Genomic DNA, 21,046 nt, shown 5'->3' with positions numbered 1-21,046 from the left:
TACTACTGGCCTTTTTGAATGCCTGGGTGGAAAAGTGGCAGCAGTTGTGGCAGTTCTTTGGCACTTCCTCTCAGAATACAGGAGAGTCGGTGCTAATTTTAAGATATTCCAGGACGCACTAAGTTCTCATCTTCTACCACCCTCTGCAGAATGTTCTGCAGCTTGTCCATAAGTCATTTCAAAATCCATAATTTTGTCCCTCAAACTTGCCCTTGATTTATACATGAGGTTGACCTATCCATGAGCATATACAGTAACAGCAAACTCAAGTTTGCCATACTTTGATTTACTCAGTGTGTGTGTGTGGTGTAGATGTATATCTGATGGTTCACATATGGTTCACCTGTACCTGAAAGCTTTGAGAAGTAATTTGTTGTTGTTGTTTGTTGTTGTTGTTGTTGTTGTTGTTGTAAGACTGTTGCTATTAATGACTCAAGTAATGAGTGGTATAACCTATGCACTTATGATGGCAAGGATGTTTTTAACATTTGTGCCAGGGCTGCGGTAAACTTCAAAGCTAGGCTTTAACAAAGCTTGATGTGGTGATGTAGGTGCCTCTTTGTTTTAATTTAAAGAACCTTGTGATTGATGATGTGCTCTTAATGTATAAAGTACTAACAATCTACATACTACTTTGCAGAATAACATTGTAAAGGAGTGGTGGTTGGAGACATATGATAAGGTTCTGACATATGAGCTTAAGAGTGAAAAGGGGAAGAAGAGGGTAACAAAGAAAAACAGATCTATTGGAATAGTTAGCATCCTCCTTCTTCTAAATTCGGGGTGATCCACATGCCTTGAAAGGTTTAGGTAATGTTAGGGGGCAAATGTTAGTCATGAGTAAGTGCAAAGTTGGTCAGTCATCAGGTAGAGTTCACTTTTTCTCTTTCTGACATCTCCCTCCCTCCCTTCTTTCCTTTCTTTTCATAAGTTGCAAGTGAAAGGATCCATCACTTTGGGAGGTGGTTTGATGGTAGGTTGTGAGTCGCATAAACTTAGTGCTGCAGCCCACCAATACCCATAATATTGAGACATTTCCTTTCAGGTATACTAAAATAAGATGACAGCTGTGTACCACTCCTTTGGCTGTTTTATGTGATCTCATCTTTTTGATATTGCTCAGATGCTATCCATTTCAGTAATGCATATCCGCCAATATATATATATAAAAAGAAAAGGATAAAGTTCTCACTGTTGTTTTCCAGGCGATACAAAATCCAAATGATATCCAGCTTCAGGAGAGAGCCTGGAATTCAGTGTGTCCTCTGGTTGTGAGGTTGAAGAGGTTCTATGAATTTTCCCTTCGACTAGGTGAGCAGCTACATGGTAGCATCAAAAGGGTGCAATAGCTTTTAAATGTTTAGTGAGATGATCCACTTCTTACAGGCATTCTGTTTTGACATATAGGCTCCTGAATGTGTTTGTTTCTCTTGTTTTTGTTGTTGTTGTTTAGATTAGTACACTTGTGCGTTGTCCTGTTTTCTTTGTCTAGGGGCTTACTGCTAATCTTAAAAATCTCTTTAATACCTTTAGGAAGAATAATGTAGTGCTAGCCATCTGTAAGCAAGAAAATGATGCCTCTTTAAGACCCAGGTTTAGAAAACTAGAAAGTCTTAAAAATAGAGCATAGCATTTCCAGAGAGGAATGTATGTTAGTCTATTGCAGCAACAATCTTTTGGCACTTTAATGCTAGTTCATTTCTTATAGCAGAGCTTTCTTTGGCATAGGTTTCACTGAATTATTTGCATATGAAAAAGTATATTCTATTTCATGAGACTTTATGCTACAAAACAATTTCTTACTGTTTTTTAAGGCACCTGAACTCAGAAACTCAGGCCACTGCAGAAATATAATTAGATGACAGCCAATTCCTGTATAGCTCAGTCATCTAGAATCATGCAGAAATAAGTCAGGAAGATCTGCCTTTTCCATAGATCTGAACTGAACCTGAGAGTAATTGAATGACTAAATGTTCCTCCTTATTTTAATTTGCTAAGTTAACAGTAAATGTTATTTTCAGGATTAGGGACACCTGGTAAATTATTTGATTTTCACATGTTAATATGTAAGTAGAAGAGGAAGAAGAACATAACACCATACCCTTTCTTGCTGAATGTTCCCATATATAAATCTAGAAATTTTAGTTAAAAAATCGACTTCCCAAATGTGAGTCAACTTATTCATGGGTCAATGTAAGCATTATATTGTTCCTTAACTTTTATCAAAAAAGAAAACTATCCCCTTCTCTGAATAACGATTGGATGTTTTGAATGGCAGGACCAGAAAATTGCAGCAATGGTCAGGAGCAGCTGGCCTCCATCAGTGGCATTGACATTTCCCCCTTTCTACAGAATGACTGTCAACTTACCTATGGTTAATATCAGAATCCACCATATTGGCCCTAAATCTTGTCCTTGACCTATACATGAGGTTAACTTATACATGAGTATCTACAGTAAATTATCTTACTGTGTAACTTGACTCCTCCTTGGGGATCATCCAGTCTCTTTAGATTTAAATGTCTTTATACCTTTGATCAATTAAGCAAAATAATAATAATAACCCACTATATTATTAGCTGACAAAGTTGTACCAAAGACAGGCATATAGATGTTGATATGATAAAATATGAGGGTTTCTTTTCCCTGAAAAAGAAAGAGATAAAGCTACATGTCTGTCTGTGTGTATATTGTTTTTCCCCAGAGAAAGCGCTGCAGAGCTTACTGGAATCTTTGACTTGCCCTCCGTATACACCAACTCAGCATTTAGAGCGAGAACAGGCCTTAGCAAAGCAGTTTGCAGAGATCTTGCATTTTACTCTTCGCTTTGATGAACTCAAGGTTAGTCCTAGGAAGAAGTAATCAACTAAGACATATCTCATTGCTTTATTGATTTGAATGCTCTGGAAATTGATCTCTCCTCTTTTTTTTTCTTTTTTACTTATTCTTGTCTATTAAGATGAGAAACCCAGCTATTCAGAATGACTTCAGTTATTATCGGAGAACATTGAGCCGCAACAGAATAAACAATATGCATGTAAGTAATTTTGGAGACCTGCGCAACCTGTGACCCTCCCAACTCCCAGAAGCCCTAGCTTTGCCCAATGGCCAGGAATTCTGTAACCTGAAGTCCAAAATGCCTGGAGGGCCACAGGTTGTACAGGCCCACTGTATGCTGAGACTGGGACGAGGATCCAATACTATAGCTCCATTAATTTTCCATTGGTTCATATTCCGTACTTTTCTTGCCATGTGCCCTAAAAACCTTTTCTAGAGGTCTGGGAATTTCCCTGGAACAGCTTTTTGACCCCATAGAGAACTATAGTGGAAAGGAGGGAGAAAATCTTGGTTCTGTATGTATTCATATGGTTATACCTGATTGGAGGGAGCCCCCTGGTGGCGCAGTGGGTTAAACCGCTGAGTTGCTGAACTTGCTGACTGAAAGATCAGTGGTTCAAATCCAGAGAGCGGGGTGAGCTCCCACTGTTAGCCCTAGCTTCTGCCAACCTAGCAGTTTGAAAACATGCAAATGTGAATAGATAAATAGGTACCGCTTTGGCGGGAAGGTAACAGTGCTCCATGCAGTCATGCCGGCCACATGACCTAGGAGGTGTCTACGGACAACGGCGGCTCTTCGGCTTAGAAATGGAGATGAGCACCAACCCCCAGAGTCGGATACGACTGGATGTAATGTCAGGGGAAAACCTTTACCTGTACCTACCAGACTGGATATGGAACTATCTTGGGCCTTGTATATGCAGTTGTGTTGTCAGGGTTTCACAACAGCAAAAAGGGACAGCCACGTATGGTTCACAATCGGGAAGTAACTATTAACAAGTTTGTTCTAAAAATACCAAATGTAAGTATTGACTTCAATTAACCTAGTCATGAGTTTCTGTCAAATTAACAAATTGTCCATATTCATAAAGAACAGACAAATTTTTGTCTTTATGAAGGGCTCACATCCAAAAATACAGGATTTTTAGACATCTTGATCAGTCCATATAACAGGAAAAGTTTTATAACCTAGAAATCCCAATAAAATAACATAGGAAGTAGCCTTTCACCAAGTCAGCATCGATTGTAGTATGGCTTGTACACACTGTACGAGGAAACTTAGTGAAGAATTGCAAGTTGTCTTTGAAACTTCTCTCTTGGTACATTCTGCTTCTTGTACTGAATGGCAATGGTATTCAGGAAACAGAAATCCAGATTTCCTTTGTTAGAATCTGATTATTAGCTTTAGGAGAACATTGTGGTTTGAACATGATGGACTGGTGATTTGTTCAATTGCCCATCATCTGTTCTGGCAGCCAATGCAATGGAATCATTCTTTCATTTTAAAAAATAATATTCCTGTGTTTCTCTTATCAGCTCGACATTGAGAGTGAAGTGAATAACGAGATGGCTAACAGAATGTCCCTGTTTTACGCAGAAGCTACACCAGTGCTGAAAACTCTGAGCAATGCCACAACACGTTTTGTTGCAGAAGTGAGTGGTGCTTTTATGTTTTTTTTTCTTTTATTCAATTAAAACATGTTGATACCACTTTTCTTCAAAGTGGTTTGCAGTAGTACAGTGTTAAGAACAAAAATGCAATAAAATTTAATGGTGAACATCTTTATTTTTTTTTATAAAGTATGGAGGCAAATTATGATGAGTTTGTTGTATTATGACTGGGGTTATTATTTCTCCTTGTTTGTTTTTAATCTCCATAGAACAAAACTCTGCCAATTGAGAATACAACAGACTGTCTGAGCACAATGGCTAGTGTATGTAAAGTCATGCTGGAAACACCGTAAGTTGTTTATAAGCAATGGGCACATATGGTTTCATTTTATTTAGTTATGTATTTACTTTGATGTAATGCCTCAAAAAAATCTACATTTACTAAAAGTAGTCCTTTTATAACCTTTGGGAATACCTTCTTTCTTAGGCTAGAAGCAGGCAGAATAGTTCAGAGCGTATGAAAGAAGCATTGTAGATCTGGTTGCACACTTTAATTTCACTGTTGTTAAATGTTTTAGAAGGTTCTTCTTGTGCTTTGGGAAAATACACAAAATGCATAATGTTTACAGGTTTACTTGTATTATAATTATGGATATTGTTGTTAATTTATATAATGCCATTTGATGTACACTGGTAAGAATGCCTTTTCCACATGCAGCCATTCCCCATGTTTTCTTGAGTGAATGCAGTGCAGCAGCCCCATGTCATTGTCTTCTTAACCCATCTAGGGATATTCACTGCATGGTCTGGCATCAAACCATAATTATCCCTAATCCACTTCATAACTTAACATTTGCAATACATAGGGGCGGGAAGGAGGGAATCTTTAATATCATATTACATTGGGTACAGATTTCTTCAGTTGTTCATCTGGAACACAAGTAGGCCTAAAACAGGGTATGTGAATTTGCACAATAGATCTGAAGAAAAATACTCAAACTAATAATCAAAAAATGTTACTAGGACATTGAGTAATATTGTGAGAAACATGTGGAATATAAATAATAAGGATGATTATGATGATGACGACAACAACAGCAAAAACAAGGCAATATAACTAAACATGTAACAACATATAAGATCATGGAACAGTCAAATGACAGCTATATGATTATTTTAGTGCAAATAAATAAGCATCAACTATATAATTCTTTCAACTACAAAGTATAAAGCAGTATGTAATATGAAACAGTTGTAGTCTGCAGACCGTACAGTATGACAGTGTATCATCAATAGTATAAGAACAGTTTCAATTCTACTATATAATCTTAATATCACATATGGAATGTATCAATTGAAATTAAAACTGTAAACATATTTATAAAAATATTAACATGTAGAAACAACTTAAAGAAGTGGTTCTATCCTGTGTTCCACAGAGCCCTAAGCGCTCTGCATGCATTTTCCAGGGGCTCCGCAGCTGCTCCAGGAAAATAAAATACATGAAAATTGAATGAAATTTGCCAAGTTGAATTTTGCACATCCTCTAGCAGAAAATACTTGGTCATTCTGCTATCACTAGCTTCAAACCTGTTTTAGTGTGAGGTGGACAGATGATGAGACTGAACAGGGTGCCATCAGATGAGGCAACAAAAAAACCCTAAGCGATGCACTCCAGTGTTTGTCAGAACAGCTTGCCAGAAAATAAACCAAAATAAACACAAAATAAAATGTGTGGTACCTCATGACTTTGAATGGGTATTGAATGTATTAATGAACAAAAAAGCACCCAGCTGAAACTCAGCAGAATACAAGAATCTCAGAGATTTGACATCTTATAGCAAACTAAAAATCGCGGCTCAAAACCAGTGTACCATAGATTTGGCTGCATTTACAGGCCAAATTCAAAATCTTGCCTGAGAAAGCAAAATTAGTATTGCCTCCTTTCTCAACAACATATCTCTGTGAAGCGGGATTCTCCACCTATACAGGGGCTAAAATAAAATACAGAAGCCGTTTAAATTCAGAATCAGACATTTGTCTGCAATTATCATCAATTAAACTGAAAATAAGAAAACTGCAAAAAAAAAGTAACAACGGGTGTCTTATCAAACCTTTATATATTATTTTATGTTATGTTTTAATTCACGTCTACAGTTTCACTACAGTGCATTCTAGTTCTGTTGTAAGGCAAATGGTTTGATTTCTTGAACTTCGGATTTTTTTTTTGTGTGGCCAAGTTTTGACAATGTTGTGTGCATTGGTGGTCGTTGAGAATAAACTGATATATTATGGTAAATTTCTAAGTTTTTAAAATATGATTTCATTGCATGGACATTGCACAATTGTTTAGATATCTCTTTGCTTTACATTCCCTCGTGATCTGTCCCCTCTTACTACTTCTAAACACCATTAATTTGTAAGACATAGGGTAGGCCTAAGAGTCTCCATCATAGAAATGGAGTCTAAAAAGGGCTCTGCGAATAAAAGATTGGGAGCCACTGACTTAAAGGAAACAAAAATACTATTTCCAATAGCTTTTGATGCATTGGTTCACATATAATTATGAATACAATTCCTATTAAAGTTTTTGCTCTTCAGCTCAACACCAGATGTAACTGGATCCCAGAAAGCTCTGCCTCCACACTCTTCCTTACTGCCCACATTACAAAGCAGCAGACCTGGTTTTAAGAGTTACACAAGAGCCTCCTGTTTCCTGTAACAACTGGAAGACGGCCTGGAAATTACAACTAGTACAGCGATCAGCAGCCAGGCTTCTAACTGGAGCGAATTACAGGGCGCGTTCAACGCCTCTGTTTAAGGAGCTCCACTGGCTGCCGTTTACTTTCCGGGCCCAATTCAAGGTGCAGGTTATCACCTACAAAGCCCTAAACAGTTTGGGACCCACCTACCTTAGAGACCGCATCTCCCCCTACGAACCCGCACGTTCTCTCTGCTCGTCGGGAGAGGTCCTTCTCTCGCTCCCACCACCCTCGCAGTTGCGGTTGGTGGGGACGAGAGAGAGAGAGGGCCTTCTCCGTCGTGGCCCCCCGGCTTTGGAACTCTCTTCCTAGAGAGATCAGGCAGGCCTCTACCCTCCTCTCCTTTCGTAGGAGCTTAAAAACATGGCTCTTCCAAAAGGCCTTTGACACCTAATTTGATGTTGGACTGATCCATCTGCCCATTTTATAATAGCCCCCATTTCTGAGGTGTTGCCAATGCTATTTTGCACTTTATTGTCCATTTCTACCAGCACATTCTGTTCTGGATTCTATGAATTAGTCTCCTGTTTTAATATTGTATGTTTCTTGTATGCTTCTTGTCAATTTTAACGATTGTTTTATTGATATTGATGTTTTACTGGTATAATTGTTTTATAGTTGTGTTGCTGATATTTGATTGTTTTATTGGGTTAGGCCCCATGTAAGCCGCCCCGAGTCCCTTCGGGGAGATGGGGCGGGGTATAAAAATAAAGTTATTATTATTATTATTATTATTATTATTATTATTATTATTACTACATGGTTATAGGCCTAGCGTCTGTGCACCGTGATGGGATGCAGGATTCAGTCCACCCCGTGTAAATCTGTAGGAACGGGATGGGTGGAACTGTATGATTTAAAAATAGGGTTCCTAGGGTCAAAACTGGGGAGTGTTCTTGACCCTTTGATGTTTATGCAAGAGAAGGGATTTCAGAAAAAGTTCTTGTGGCCTGGTTGTGTGACAAGGGATACCTGCAGAAATGTTCTCTGCTACACAACAATTAAAGAGGCAGGAGCCTACTTTAGTTTTTAATGTGTCAACCCCACATCAAAAGAACAAAATTTAATCCAATCCACCCATGTATAATATTAGCTCAGTCATTCTTGTGTTTTCAAAAGGTACTTTGAGCCTTTTCATAGAAGAGAAGCAACAACGTATAAAGATCTTTTTTTCTCTATGTTGACAAGTACTGCGTAAGAGATTAATGCTTAAGTGAATTACACTGGGTCTCCTATCCATATATCTTTAAAGTATAAATATTTAAAGTTGTGAAAGGGGGGATGATGCAGCAGGAGAAAAAGAGAGGGGTCGGAGTTCTTTAAAACAGGTCACTTTCCACATGACTTACCCTTCCAGCCAGTTGTATATTTTTACAAGCTTTGATGTTTGGAGATTGACCATTCTGTCTGGGATACCTAATGAACCTTGTACTCTTCACCCATGCTGACATGACTGTATATAGACAGTGCAAACATCTACACTTCATCTTTTCCTAACTATTTGTGTATTTATTATTCAAAGCATTTTACTATACTCTGCTGCTGAAGGCATGTCCAGATTGGTTTGCAGTGGTGCCATTTCCTATCTTCCCAGCTGCTTGAAATCTTAGTGCATACATCCATGTTTTGAATCTCTAATAGTCAGCATTCCTGTAAAGTTGCCTAAAATAACAGTTTTGTGACATGAACTGCTGAAAAGATCATATGACAACATTTAAGTATTGAATATTAAGTCTTTTTGACAGTGATTAGTCAGTCTCTAGGATATGGATTTACGGTAGCAAGCCACCTTTTAGCTCATAGGAAAAACTGTGTTTTTAACAATGTTCATAATTTTATTGTTAATTTTTGTTACTTGATTGTGCTGTATTTTGTGATTTATATTGTTTGGATATGTTATTAATTATTCCATTTTACGTATTTTATTGTATTGCGCTTATTGTATTATTTATGTTGTAAGCCGCCCCGAGTCCCCTGGGGAGAGGGGTGGGATATAAATAAATTTTATTATTATTATTATTATTATTATTATTATTATTATTATTATTATTATTATTATTATTATTACTGCTACTACTACTATTATATTTGAATTTCATAAAGAAGCTTATTCAGCAGAGTAGTGAGATGTTCCAAAAGCAGACATTGGTTTGCTTTGGAGAGAGAGAGCATTGGGGATTTATGGTATCTTTTTAGTACTTGTTTGATGGCAAACTACGATTGGGCAGCTGCAGGGCGGTGGGACCATTAACACCTCCTGGATACTCCTGGGGGCCATGCAACACTTCCTATTCTGGGATCTGCCCAAAATATGGCTAATATGCACATTTATTTTGAATTTTCAAATAACAGTGGGAAGAGGGGGGGCTCAAACTGACACAGTTTTGAATGATTTTAAGGGTTTTGGGGGTTTTTTTTGGTTTTTTGCTGGACGACAGAAAATGAATGTGGCCTTAGGGCCACATTTTCCTTGACCTCTTGTAAAAGATACAGTGAAACCATTATAAAGGTAAATTCATAGGTGTGATCAAGAAGTAAAATCCCTAATATTACATTAGGCCTGCAGAGGACATGTTTCCATCCTAAGCCTGCTTCATTGTGCCTTTTGTTCTCCCCAATTAATGTGGCAAATTTCTTGCTAGCTGGAGTATGTTCACTTTCCATTATAGATATTACATTCTTAAGTATTCTAAAGGAATTGCTAGTATTTCAAGGTATATTAATACAGTATTGGCTAGGATCTTGTATGGGATAATTAGGATGCTGTGTAATGAATCCCAGACCAATACGTTCATTCATAGCTGCTGCAATCAATGGGGATCTATCACCCAATTGCTTGGGAAACTACTTCCACCCTTTAATGATTTCTAGTTGGATGGACAGAAACAGAACTCCAGGGAGTATGGGACTGTCAAACAACCCAATCAACTGGAGAACAGACCTCCATCAATTACAGTAGCTGCTTCCTAATGGGTGAGGACTTGGGGAATTAGTCCAGAGTTCATTCCATAGCACCCCAGCTACATTCCTAACACATGTAGATTCTACTAGGCGTATGTAAATACATGGCATCTTTGTGAATTGCTGTAGTTCATTTTTCTGTGTTACATTTTTTTTTTTGGATTTTCCAGAAACAAGTGGGGTGCCAGTTTCCTTGAGATCATTGTTATTTTACTTAACTTTAATCATGATTTAAATTCCTTTACTCATTTGAACATGAAATTGTTGAATTTGAAAGAAGTTGATGCAGAACACAAGCTATGATTGATTCCACTCCCCTCCTTTTTGTTCCAGAGAATACAGAAGTAGGTTCACGAGTGAAGAAAGCCTTATGTTCTGCATGAGAGTCATGGTTGGCGTTATCATTCTGTATGACCATGTTCATCCTGTGGGAGCTTTTTCCAAGGCCTCCAAGATAGATGTAAGAATAACGTAGAACACGGTTTTATGGTTCTCGGCAAAAAGTATCATAGGTATTATCAAGAGGTCACTCAATGTGTTAGTCATGAGCTCTTTTCCAGCCTAAGAAAAATAGTAGAATAATTTTGACAAATGCATATTTAAAAATCTGTATCTGCTGATATGATGTATGCCGAGGTAGAAGGCAGGCAAGTGACAGGGGTTTGTAAGCACATATTTAATCTTGAACATACCTGTTCTCTGCTTCAAATGCTTTTCCAAACTGAGTTAACTTCTCACTTCATACAGTGGGAGGGCATAAAAGGGTGGAACATTAGGAGATTGAGGAGAGAGTTAAATACATGTAGCTCCCTTGTACTTGAAATATATGGGAGATAGTTGGTTGAATCGTTGGGCACCTCCCAGCTGTTCTTAGTTCTCCCTGGATGTACTTGCTGTAGAATTTGGAGTCTTGTTAAATCTTGTCCCAGCATGAAGATGACATTTCGAATTGATTCAAAATTGAAAATGGCAGGAAGAGGAGATTACTTTTCGTGATAGTGACTCAGAGATCAGTTTTTACAGGGCAAGCTAGAAACGGAATAGATAATGTGAAAAATTGAAGCAAAATTTGTGATCTCAAGGCGCTCTGCTAGTGAAATCTGTGTTTTACACAGGTTTGTTTAATAGGAAGACACATTTAGTGAAGCTACTTCAATCCCAAATTTAAAATAAGCTTCAGCTCTTGTACTGTTTTTGAAGACTTTCTCTCATTTGGAAGAAAATTGCTAAAATTAGGCATTACTTCCTCCAGGAAAAAAACTAGTAGAGGATTACATCCCTAGTGCATAATTAAAATTCAGTATGCCGGGGGGGGGGGGGGGGGCTAATCTAGTAAATCTTGAATTTAACTGCATTGGAACTAGAGCGGGTAGACATGAAGGGGATAAACAGTGGGACATTCAGAGTGGCTACAAGGAAACATTTCCAGAAAGCAGCTATTAAAACCCTGGAATTTCTACCACAGGATGGAATAGTATATAGTTTTAAAAGCACATTGGTCAGTGCATACAAGTGTGGCTATTAGTGACTACTAGTCATGGTGGTTATATATCTCCTCCAGTCCCAGAACCAGCACATTTCTGTATCGATGGCTGGGAAGGTGTTATGCTATGCACTACTTTGGGCTTCCCATAAGAAGCTAGTTAGCCACTTTAGGAAACTGAATGCTGAACCAAATAAGCTTTGGTTTAATCCTGAAGGTTCGTCGTATGTGGGACCTGGATTTTCCAAATTGAACTCCATGACAGCAGCTTATTATGGGCGTTGCTTTCCTGTCTATATCTTATTTCCAAGCGCACGCAGGGAAACAGTTTTTCTTGCCCTGCACTCTTCTTAAAATATTCAAGGAAAGGTCACTGGATAATAATATGTGGGATTCTTACCCACCTACACATTGTTTATTTAACAAAATGAATGTATCTAACTAGTAGCATTTATTCTTTAATGTGTTTTTCCACAGATGAAGGGTTGCATAAAAGTTTTAAGGGAAGAGCCACCAGACACAGTTGAAGGACTCTTGAATGCTCTCAGGTGAGTATTTCATTGTTTTTTTTAATAATCTGGTTCCTTTATATTTATGATAAGTATTGCAAAAGAAAACTTAAAGTTGACAGATTGTAATTTGGAGTACCTCTCTTGTTTGTTGTTAGTACTGATGGGAGTCTTTGTTGCCACTGGAGGTATAAGTGATGAGGGGACAGGGATGAGTGTTAGAGCAAAAAATCAGCCTGTGTACTGGTTTAGAATTGTATGTGGGTATTCACAACCAGAGCTTGCAGTATCTTGACAAGCAGCGAGGCTTCCCTAATGTAGCATGGATAGATACAAGCAACTTGCAGTTTTAACATTTGCAGATTTGATTATTTATGGATTTGATTAAAATGTTCTCTCTAGGAATCCCTAGGTCTTCCGGTAGGACTTTTGGTCACCTTCCTTCTGTCATTCTGGAGAAACTAGCTATTTCTAGAGCAAATATCATTATAGGGATCTTTAGGCCTTCTAGTGTAATTTTGTGGTCAGCCTCCAGCCAAAGTCAACCATGGCGTCATGCTGGAAGACCTAGAACTTTGTGGAGATATGGATTAAAAGAGCAAAGCGATTTCTTCGTTTGTGACTTTTCAGTTTAATGTGGGTCCTGTGCCCCTAACACAAGTGAATGTGGAGGGCAGACTGTCTGTATTTGCTTTTTAAAAAATCATTCTGAGTAAATATACATAAGATCTATCTGGTAGATCCTTACTTTTGTCCAAGCATAAATGAAACTCGAGGGTGAGAAGGTGGTTCTGGCTCACATTCATATGACAGAGTTTTAACTATCTCTTTTGTTACTTCCAGGTTCACCACGAAACATCTGAATGATGAATCAACTTCAAAACAAGTTCGAGCTATGCTTCAGTAGCACTCTCCTTTGACAAATGGACTTTTGTATTATTTAGAGAACATGTTTGTTTACATAATTTAATAGTGTGTGGTGTTAATACATATGCGTAGTTTACATAATAGAACAACTGGTTTCTTCCTGTTGCTGTAATATGTGGACTTTGTATCAATAACATGACTGACTGACTATAGGGCACAGCAACCATTTCTATGGCTAGCCTTGCTACTATTCAACAGTTTTAAAAGGTACCTTTAATTTGAATATATAAATAACAGCATTGTCTATGTGCCTTGCTTTCTTGTTGGTTGGCTGGTTGGGTTTGTTCGTTTGTTTTCGTGGAAGTATCCAGATGTTTTGTGTTGTGGCCTCTGAGCAGTTCTACAAATGGACACATGCCTATCATAGAGCTTGGAAAAATCATTTTTGGGCTGTAACTTCCGGAATCCTCTGGACAGATGACTAGTAGAGATATTTGTTGGTGATTCTGGCAGTTGTAGTCCCACAAAAGTCAATGGTTTCATGTTCTGGCTTGTGAAGACCTTGGAATATAGAATCTTGTACAGACTGATATGACTTGATCAGTCTCCCCTCAACTCAATCTGTAGCCATTGAGTGTATCACACAATGGATAACTGAGTACATTACTCCCTTTAACACTAATACACATATTGTGTAGGCTGTTGAGGTCCTCTGTTTTGGTGGAAGAAGTTTCCTTTTCCTGATAATTTCACAAGGTTCTCCACTGAGGACCACCATTTTTTAAAACAAACAAACATTGACATTTCTGTAGCTGTATATCTGCAGAGAACTTCTTCACATATGAATTCTTGATATTAAGAAATACTGGCCCAGTTCAGATATATATATGTTGGATTATTAAGCCAAGATGTGCAAAAGCCTTGTGCCTGCACACTCTCTAACTGTATCATGTATTTCCTCCTCTTTCTCCACATGCCACAATTCAGCAGTTCACATCACTGATTCATTCAGACTGGGAAACTTTCATTTCTAGAGTTTAATATAGCCCAGCTCTTAAACTGACCAAACTTTTAAAGGAAAAGATTACAAGGGCAAAATGTTAGAGAACAAAGCTCTTATATATCTCAACTGAAGCCAAAATACAGCATATGTTTGGATCAGGCCAATATGTGGGACTGCGCAGAAGCCCAGCAAAAGATGGGCAGCACTGCTGTATATATCTTTGCCTGGTTTTGTATGCTCTTGTCATAAATTGCACTGAGATTGGCTTTATTCCATATGGGATTCCTTGCTTTTCTCTTTATGCTTTCTCTCCACTGCTCAGAGAGCTCTGCATGCGATGGGGGATGCCACTCATATTTATTAACAACATGATGTTGGAGTTCACACTTTCTCTTGCCTTGGAAATCTGTGGATTCAGGCTTAGACTCAGAACTAGGCCTCCCAACTCATCTGATCTATAACTCCCAGTGAAGTCAGTTGAGACCCACATGGAAGAAACTTTCCCAAGAACCAATTATTTTTGACATCATTGATTGAAAGATTTATTTAGCGGGATCTTCACATCATTTGATGCTCCCTATCAGCAATTGAAACTGCTAGCTCAGTAACCTCTTGTGTTTTGTATATTTCAATGTTTTGAGATTCCTTCCGGTTTTTGTTAAGCCACCTTACAAAATATTAGAAAATTACAAAATAAAAAATGAGCAGTTTTCTGTTTTTCAGTTCCTGTATTTGAAATAGTGGGTCAAATTTTGGTTATGTTTGTGGTGTAATAAGTGGGTAGAGAAAATTCCAGAGATTTGGTGACCTTGGGAGACATACATATCTTGTTTTTAACTGGCTTCATTCCTATGATATTCTCATAATTTTGCTCCTTTCCTGCCTAAACCCCTTGGTTTTGGGAAAATTACTCTGAAAACTAAGTATTTCCTGGCAACAACCATGTCCCATAGATAACATACTTGTCTACGTTATTTTCAGTATTTTATAGTTTTACTAGAAGGAAATCGGCTCATAAATTCCTGGTTAAATAAATAGCAGTCCATTCATTTTACGCATAATGAAACAAAATGTCTAGAACCAAATATTCTTTAAACTCTATTTCTAAAGTCATGCTCTGTGAGTCCTAAATTTATTTTATGTCTAGGAATATCAGGTAGTTTGAAGTGTGTTGGAATTGCCATAGCTTGTCTTTTGCTCAGGTATCTCATGCCACACATCTATGTCAACATGAGAATGTATGTTATTGCTGGTAACAGATACAATACTTTCCTTAAGTTCAGAAACTCAGTGCAACTCAACTTCAGGACACACATTTTACACTGCACTAACTTAATCGTTTGTACATTGCACAGCACTTGTGTTCACTTCTACCACAGTGACATTGCAGGTGCTTACTTCAAGTTAATAAAGAGTTAGTAAGCCGCCCCGAGTCCCTTCGGGGAGATGGGGCGGGATATAAGAATAAATTTATTATTATTATTATTATTATTATTATTATTATTATTAGACAACAGGCAAAAATGATTCCGTTATGTCAGAGTTAATTTGTTTACAAGAAAGCCATTCTATTCCAGTTTATTGCTGTGTTCATCAGCTGGTCTTTATGTTTCAATTCCAGGCTGGTTCAAATATCGCATTTTCAGGCAGCAAAGTTTCTGCATTCAGCTGCATTTGTCTTACTACAGAGGAGAATCCCCAAACAAAGAACAGTTTTTGGCAGTTACACGTTTGATTGTCATGAACATGATCTGCAGTAGTTGTGATGTTGTTCGCTTATACAGGTTTAAAAAGAAAAAGAAAATGCTATCTTTTCAATATGGAATGTGGTATTTCATATTTATATCCTGTAGAGTTTACCACATTCCTTTGCTATTGTTCCAATTACCCAAGATCTATGTAGACTGATTTGTATGTCTGTATTTGAATTGTTGGAAACTTGGGACTCTGACAACATAGACAGGTAAGATGTTTTAGGCTCACTACAAACCCAAAAGCTAAATATTTCAGATTAGTCATGCAGATATAATAATAATGATAATAATAATGATAATAATAATAATAATAATAATTTATTTATATACCGCCCTATCTCCTCAAGGACCTCAGAGCGGTTTCCAACATAATAGGAAACATACAGTGAGTTAAAACATACAGCAGTTAAAACCATTATACACATAAATGGTATAAAACTGATAGTCATAAAAGATGTTGGTTTGGAGTAAGCAAATTGCTTGGGGCAAGGATTTATATCTGCCTTTAATTTGTACAGGAAGCTTTTCTAGCTGTGAAATATTCTGAAATAACACGTGGTAATGTATAATGCAGCTTACGTTTCATTGCAAATAAACACAAAAACCTAGGCTGTTCAGAGGAATTAGTCATCGTGACAGATACCTTATATTAAGAAGGATTCCAGCCATGAGAAAGTGTGCCTGCTAACAAAGAATGAAGAACTGCAACACAGGGTGTATCAATACTGCATAAGTAATGCAGTTTGACACCTCTTTAACTGACATGACTCTGCTATGTAATTTGTAATTATTGGGTATTACTTTGTTTCATGCAATAACATGTGTGCCATTCTCCTGACCAATCAAATTTCTCATCAGACCCATCATTTATTTGTATTCGCAAAATTTTATGTGTACAGTGGAGGGACGCTCTAGAACAGATTTTAGGTTTTTTTATGTGGAAGAAAGGGAACGAAACCTTTTATACTTAGAGTGGGAACTTTCTCACAAAATACAGTAGAGTCTCACTTATCCAACTTTCACTTATCCAACACTCTGGATTATCCAATGCAGTCTGCCTCCCACCTGAATCCGCAGCTGTTTCTCTAAGCAGCAAGGACTGCACTTTTTAAGGATTTAGTTTGCAACAATGTTGTTACTGTAAGTTAATTTTATGCAATTCTATCTTTATTTGTAGTCAATTTGTTAGTAGCCAAAGTTTTTGTAGTCAATGTTTTCAATGCTTTGCAATGTTTTGGTGCTAAATTTGTAAATACAATAATTACTACATAACGTTACCATGTATTGAACTGCTTTTTCTGTCGATTTGTTGTAAAACATGATTTGGTGCTTAATTTGTAAGATCATAACGTAATTTGATGTTTCATAGGCTTTTCCTTAATCCCTCCTTATCCAACATTTTTGGTTATCCAATGTTCTGCCGGCCTGTTTATGTTGGATAAGTGAGACTCTACTGTATTAGCTTTAACACTTGGGTAGAAATGGTGATGAGGGGACTTGGAAATCAAGGGTATGAAATTATGCAAGTACTCACTATCCTTGATAAAATGAACTTCAGATAAAATTCACACTGGTACTCCAACCATGGTGTGTTTCAAGATTGTTAAATAATATGATTTATTCCTGATACTTTAAGCAGGTACCTTGCTTAAGATTCATCTGAAGGACCATGAAATAAATAATCAGTTTCATTTTGGCACAGATGAAATCAGATGATTTACGAGTCTCTTCCAAATCATTTCTATACTATTGATTTAAGGTATGAAAGCAATGACCCTCAAAAAAAATCTGTGGTTGCTGCAAGGATTTAGGGATGTCAACTCCTTATTCTTCCCTCTACAAGCAAATGTGCAGAAATTTATTTATCGTGTCAGAAGCAAATTGAGGATACAGTCATAATGTATTTAAAAACACAAAGTTAAAAATTTGGCATTATACTAGATTTCCTTTGACCAGAAGCTGGCCACTTGGAGTGCCTCTGGTGTTGCTGTAAGGAGGCCCTCCATTCTGCATGTGGCAGGACTCAGGTTGCATTGTAGTAAGTGGCCTGTGGTTTGCTCTTTTCCATACTCGCATGTTGTGGATTCCACTTTGTAGCCCCATTTCCTAAGATTGCCTCTGCATCTCGTGGTGCCAGAGCGCAGTCTGTTCAGCACCTTCCAAGTCACCCAGTCTTCTGTGTGCCTCATCTGGTATCAGCCATGGATTGAGGTTCCGGACTTTATTATTTATTTATTTATTTACTACATTTATATCCCGCCCTTCTCACCCCAAAGAGGACTCAGGGCGGCTTACAAATAATATTTACATACAGTGTATTATATCACTAGCATAGCACAACACTAGCACTATATACCAGCATATTGCACCACACCACTATACTGTAATATTACCAGTATTAGCCTGCCACTTTTAGACTCCCGCTTGCTGAGGTGTTCCTGCAAGCATTTCTGCGGATCTTAGGAAGCTGTTTCTTGATTTAAGGCATTGGTATGGTGGCTGATATCCAAACAGAGCATGGGCTGGAGATGTCAAGGCCTTGGTCCTTTCATTACAGGCTGCTTCTTCCTGACAAATGTCAGGTGGTGTAATACCAGCTAAACAGTATAATTTCTCCAGCGGTCTAGGGCGTTGACATTCTGTGATAATGTGGCATGTCCCATTAAGGGCCACATCCACTGTTTTAATGTGGTGAGATGTATTCTACACTAGGCATGCATATTCAGCAGCAGAGTAGTAAAATGCAAGGGCAGATGTGCAGAAATGTTTGCTTATCATTATACTGTCCTGCTTATCCATGGCTGTATAAGTGCAGACACTAGCTTTAGGATGAGTAGGGAGTACAGTTGCCCTCCTCTTGGTTAAGCACCACATTGGGGTAGGAATGCTATGCCAGTCTGATCAAGAGGATTAATGCCCACCGCATTGGCTAAGGCTTGCATAGTCTGGAAGCATGGCCACTTAGTTCCATCTTTCGGTGAGCTAGAGCTTGAGTAATAATCTTTTTGGTCCATTCCCTTTTGTCTCTTACTGGACCAGTCTGTAACATTGCCCAGGAAAACGGGTACAGTCATAGAGTTGGAGGAGGCACATGAGGCATCCAGTCCATCCCCCCTGCCATATAGAAACACACAAAGCACTCCCAACAGATGGGCATCAAGCTCAAGCCAAGTTGTTTCTCCTTTCTCTTAGCTCTGATCACACAGAAAACAATAACCTTGCATATAAATATATTTTCTTGTGCAGAAAATTGTGCAGAAAAATTGTTTTCTGCACAAAAGAGCCATGTGCAAATTTTGTCAAGAATTTGTCCTGAATGGCAAAGATTCTTGCCAGTTCAGGGTTCATCAAGGCTTCTTTAAGCTTAAAAATGTGCTTTACAACAGATTATCAAATATTTTTGAACATTCTTTCTATCTCTAGCATAAAGATCCTCCTTATGCAATCATGGACTAAAGCGATAACCAGTGGTGTAACCCATAGCTAGCTACACAGGCATAATGTCTCAACAGCATTCCAGCCATGGACACTTAGGAATGTCAGCCCTGATTTCCCTGTGACATCAAATTTCTTTCAAGGTTATAAAGCTGACAAACCTAAAACCACTTGAGTATTAGCTCTGCATCGTTTCATTGTTAGTTCTGTTTTCTTCTATGTATGAACACAAAATCCATGAACAAAGGCTTTTTGTGTGATTTTTTACACCAGAAACATGTGTCAGGAATCTTCACTAATAAAAGTTCTTTCCTTCAACGTCACCATCCAAACCTGGTGGGAAGGACACACAAGGAGTAAAAGCATGGTTGTGTTTAGTATGCTTGGTTTTCAAATGCTCAAATCGACCCATCTGATTCACAATATCAGAAGGGATTGGGCATGACTGAATTCACTCAAATGGCAAACAAGCAAGCTTGACAAGAACAACTGGCAGCTGGGCTTAAATTTCATGTATGAAGGCTTCACTAGATCTTAAGTTCTGTATCCCCCAGTGCCAACCTACCCACCAAGTCTGCAGGCCACCTCAAACAATATCTGTATCTGCAGATGATGACACAGTGAATGTATCCCAAGATCCAGCCACACACGATGTTTGTCAAGGCCAATATTTTCAGAGATCAGGAAATACATGGTGTGAATGTTGAAGGTTGTCAAATGATTCACCTGAAAAGCCTATTTTACAAATCTATAAATTGTAGACAGTATTTGGGTTGTTTTGTTTTGTGACAGCTGTGTTCAAGTTGTTAATCTTGATGCAATTAAAACACAGGCTCAGAGTTTCAAATGTATGTGATTCTGTTTTTTATCTTTCTGGACTGGAAGAGAATATGGCTTGTATTTTATTGTACTATAGCATCATTTTTTGGTTGAATTTTGCGGCATAATGTGCTATATTTAAAGCATCCGGTGCCGTTTTCAGTCTGTCTGATCTGTTTCCCATCAAACATATTTCTCTTTCGTTGTTCCTTTCAACTTTTTTTTTTAACGGATTGTGCCCTATCTCAGAAACTTTTCTTACACTTCATTTCTTAGGAACTGGAGCTTCTAAATGGTAACTTTTCAATTTGTATATGCTTCAAAGTAGATCTTTTGGGCCTTGGGGGCATGGGGAAATCTTACACTGTTGTTTTGCATTTCAACTAACGCTAATGTTTATTTGCTGAGGGCAGAGGAAGAACTGGTTGGAGAAAAAAGGAAAATGTCAAAAATGAATAATAAAATGATATATAAACAGAAGCAGATTTACTGTGATACATCCCCCCACCCCCATAAACCTGGTAATGTTTCCCAAATGTGTTGGTTGGTTTCAGAGCCAAGATGACTGGTCAGGTTTTATATGCTATTTTTAATTTGACTGCTTAAGAAACCTGACATCATCCTAGAGGAATTCCCTCCTACTGCATCGCTGTATCTAGTTATTTGTAGGTTAAAATTCATCTTAATGTAGACTCATATGAAACATGTGTTACCACAAAAGCAGATATGGGTGGGTAAAACAATCGGAGCTTCCAAGGAAACCATATTTCTGTTTGGGGAGTTGGTTCCTCCCTCTCTTGTTTCTTCCTTCACTTTCTCCCTTAAAGGAATATGTTTTTCTTTAAGGTCACTTCACTGTTTGATATTGTAGATGCTAAGGTCTCTCTGTTTGGTAAACTTCCCCTGCCCTTTAGCGCAGTAAAATCAGGCTGTGAAATGGGAATACTAACAACCTAGGAAAGAAAGCAAAGGACACATGCACATATACAGAGAGGAAAGAGTTC

The 21,046-nt window shown here is 37.9% G+C and overlaps 1 protein-coding gene across 2 annotated transcripts in view; it reads left to right on the top strand.

The window, feature by feature from the left end:
- cyria (CYFIP related Rac1 interactor A) overlaps positions 1-20,522 on the top strand; it is a 104,196-nt gene extending 83,674 nt beyond the window's left edge. For both annotated transcript variants that reach the window (XM_062983961.1, XM_062983957.1), the window contains 8 exons: positions 1,206-1,311; positions 2,705-2,841; positions 2,960-3,037; positions 4,375-4,491; positions 4,719-4,798; positions 10,506-10,632; positions 12,133-12,203; positions 13,008-20,522. In XM_062983961.1, coding sequence (XP_062840031.1) covers positions 1,206-1,311; positions 2,705-2,841; positions 2,960-3,037; positions 4,375-4,491; positions 4,719-4,798; positions 10,506-10,632; positions 12,133-12,203; positions 13,008-13,071 — 780 coding nt within the window. In that variant the 3' untranslated portion in view covers positions 13,072-20,522. The remainder of the gene's footprint in view (positions 1-1,205; positions 1,312-2,704; positions 2,842-2,959; positions 3,038-4,374; positions 4,492-4,718; positions 4,799-10,505; positions 10,633-12,132; positions 12,204-13,007) is intronic.
- The last annotated feature ends 524 nt before the right edge of the window (positions 20,523-21,046 follow it).

The sequence above is a fragment of the Anolis carolinensis genome, chromosome 1, assembly GCF_035594765.1.
Source record: "Anolis carolinensis isolate JA03-04 chromosome 1, rAnoCar3.1.pri, whole genome shotgun sequence".
NCBI classification, from domain to species: Eukaryota; Metazoa; Chordata; class Lepidosauria; order Squamata; family Dactyloidae; genus Anolis; species Anolis carolinensis.
The sequence above is the reverse complement of the archived record's forward strand: the minus strand, read 5'-3'. Positions and strand labels throughout refer to the sequence as shown.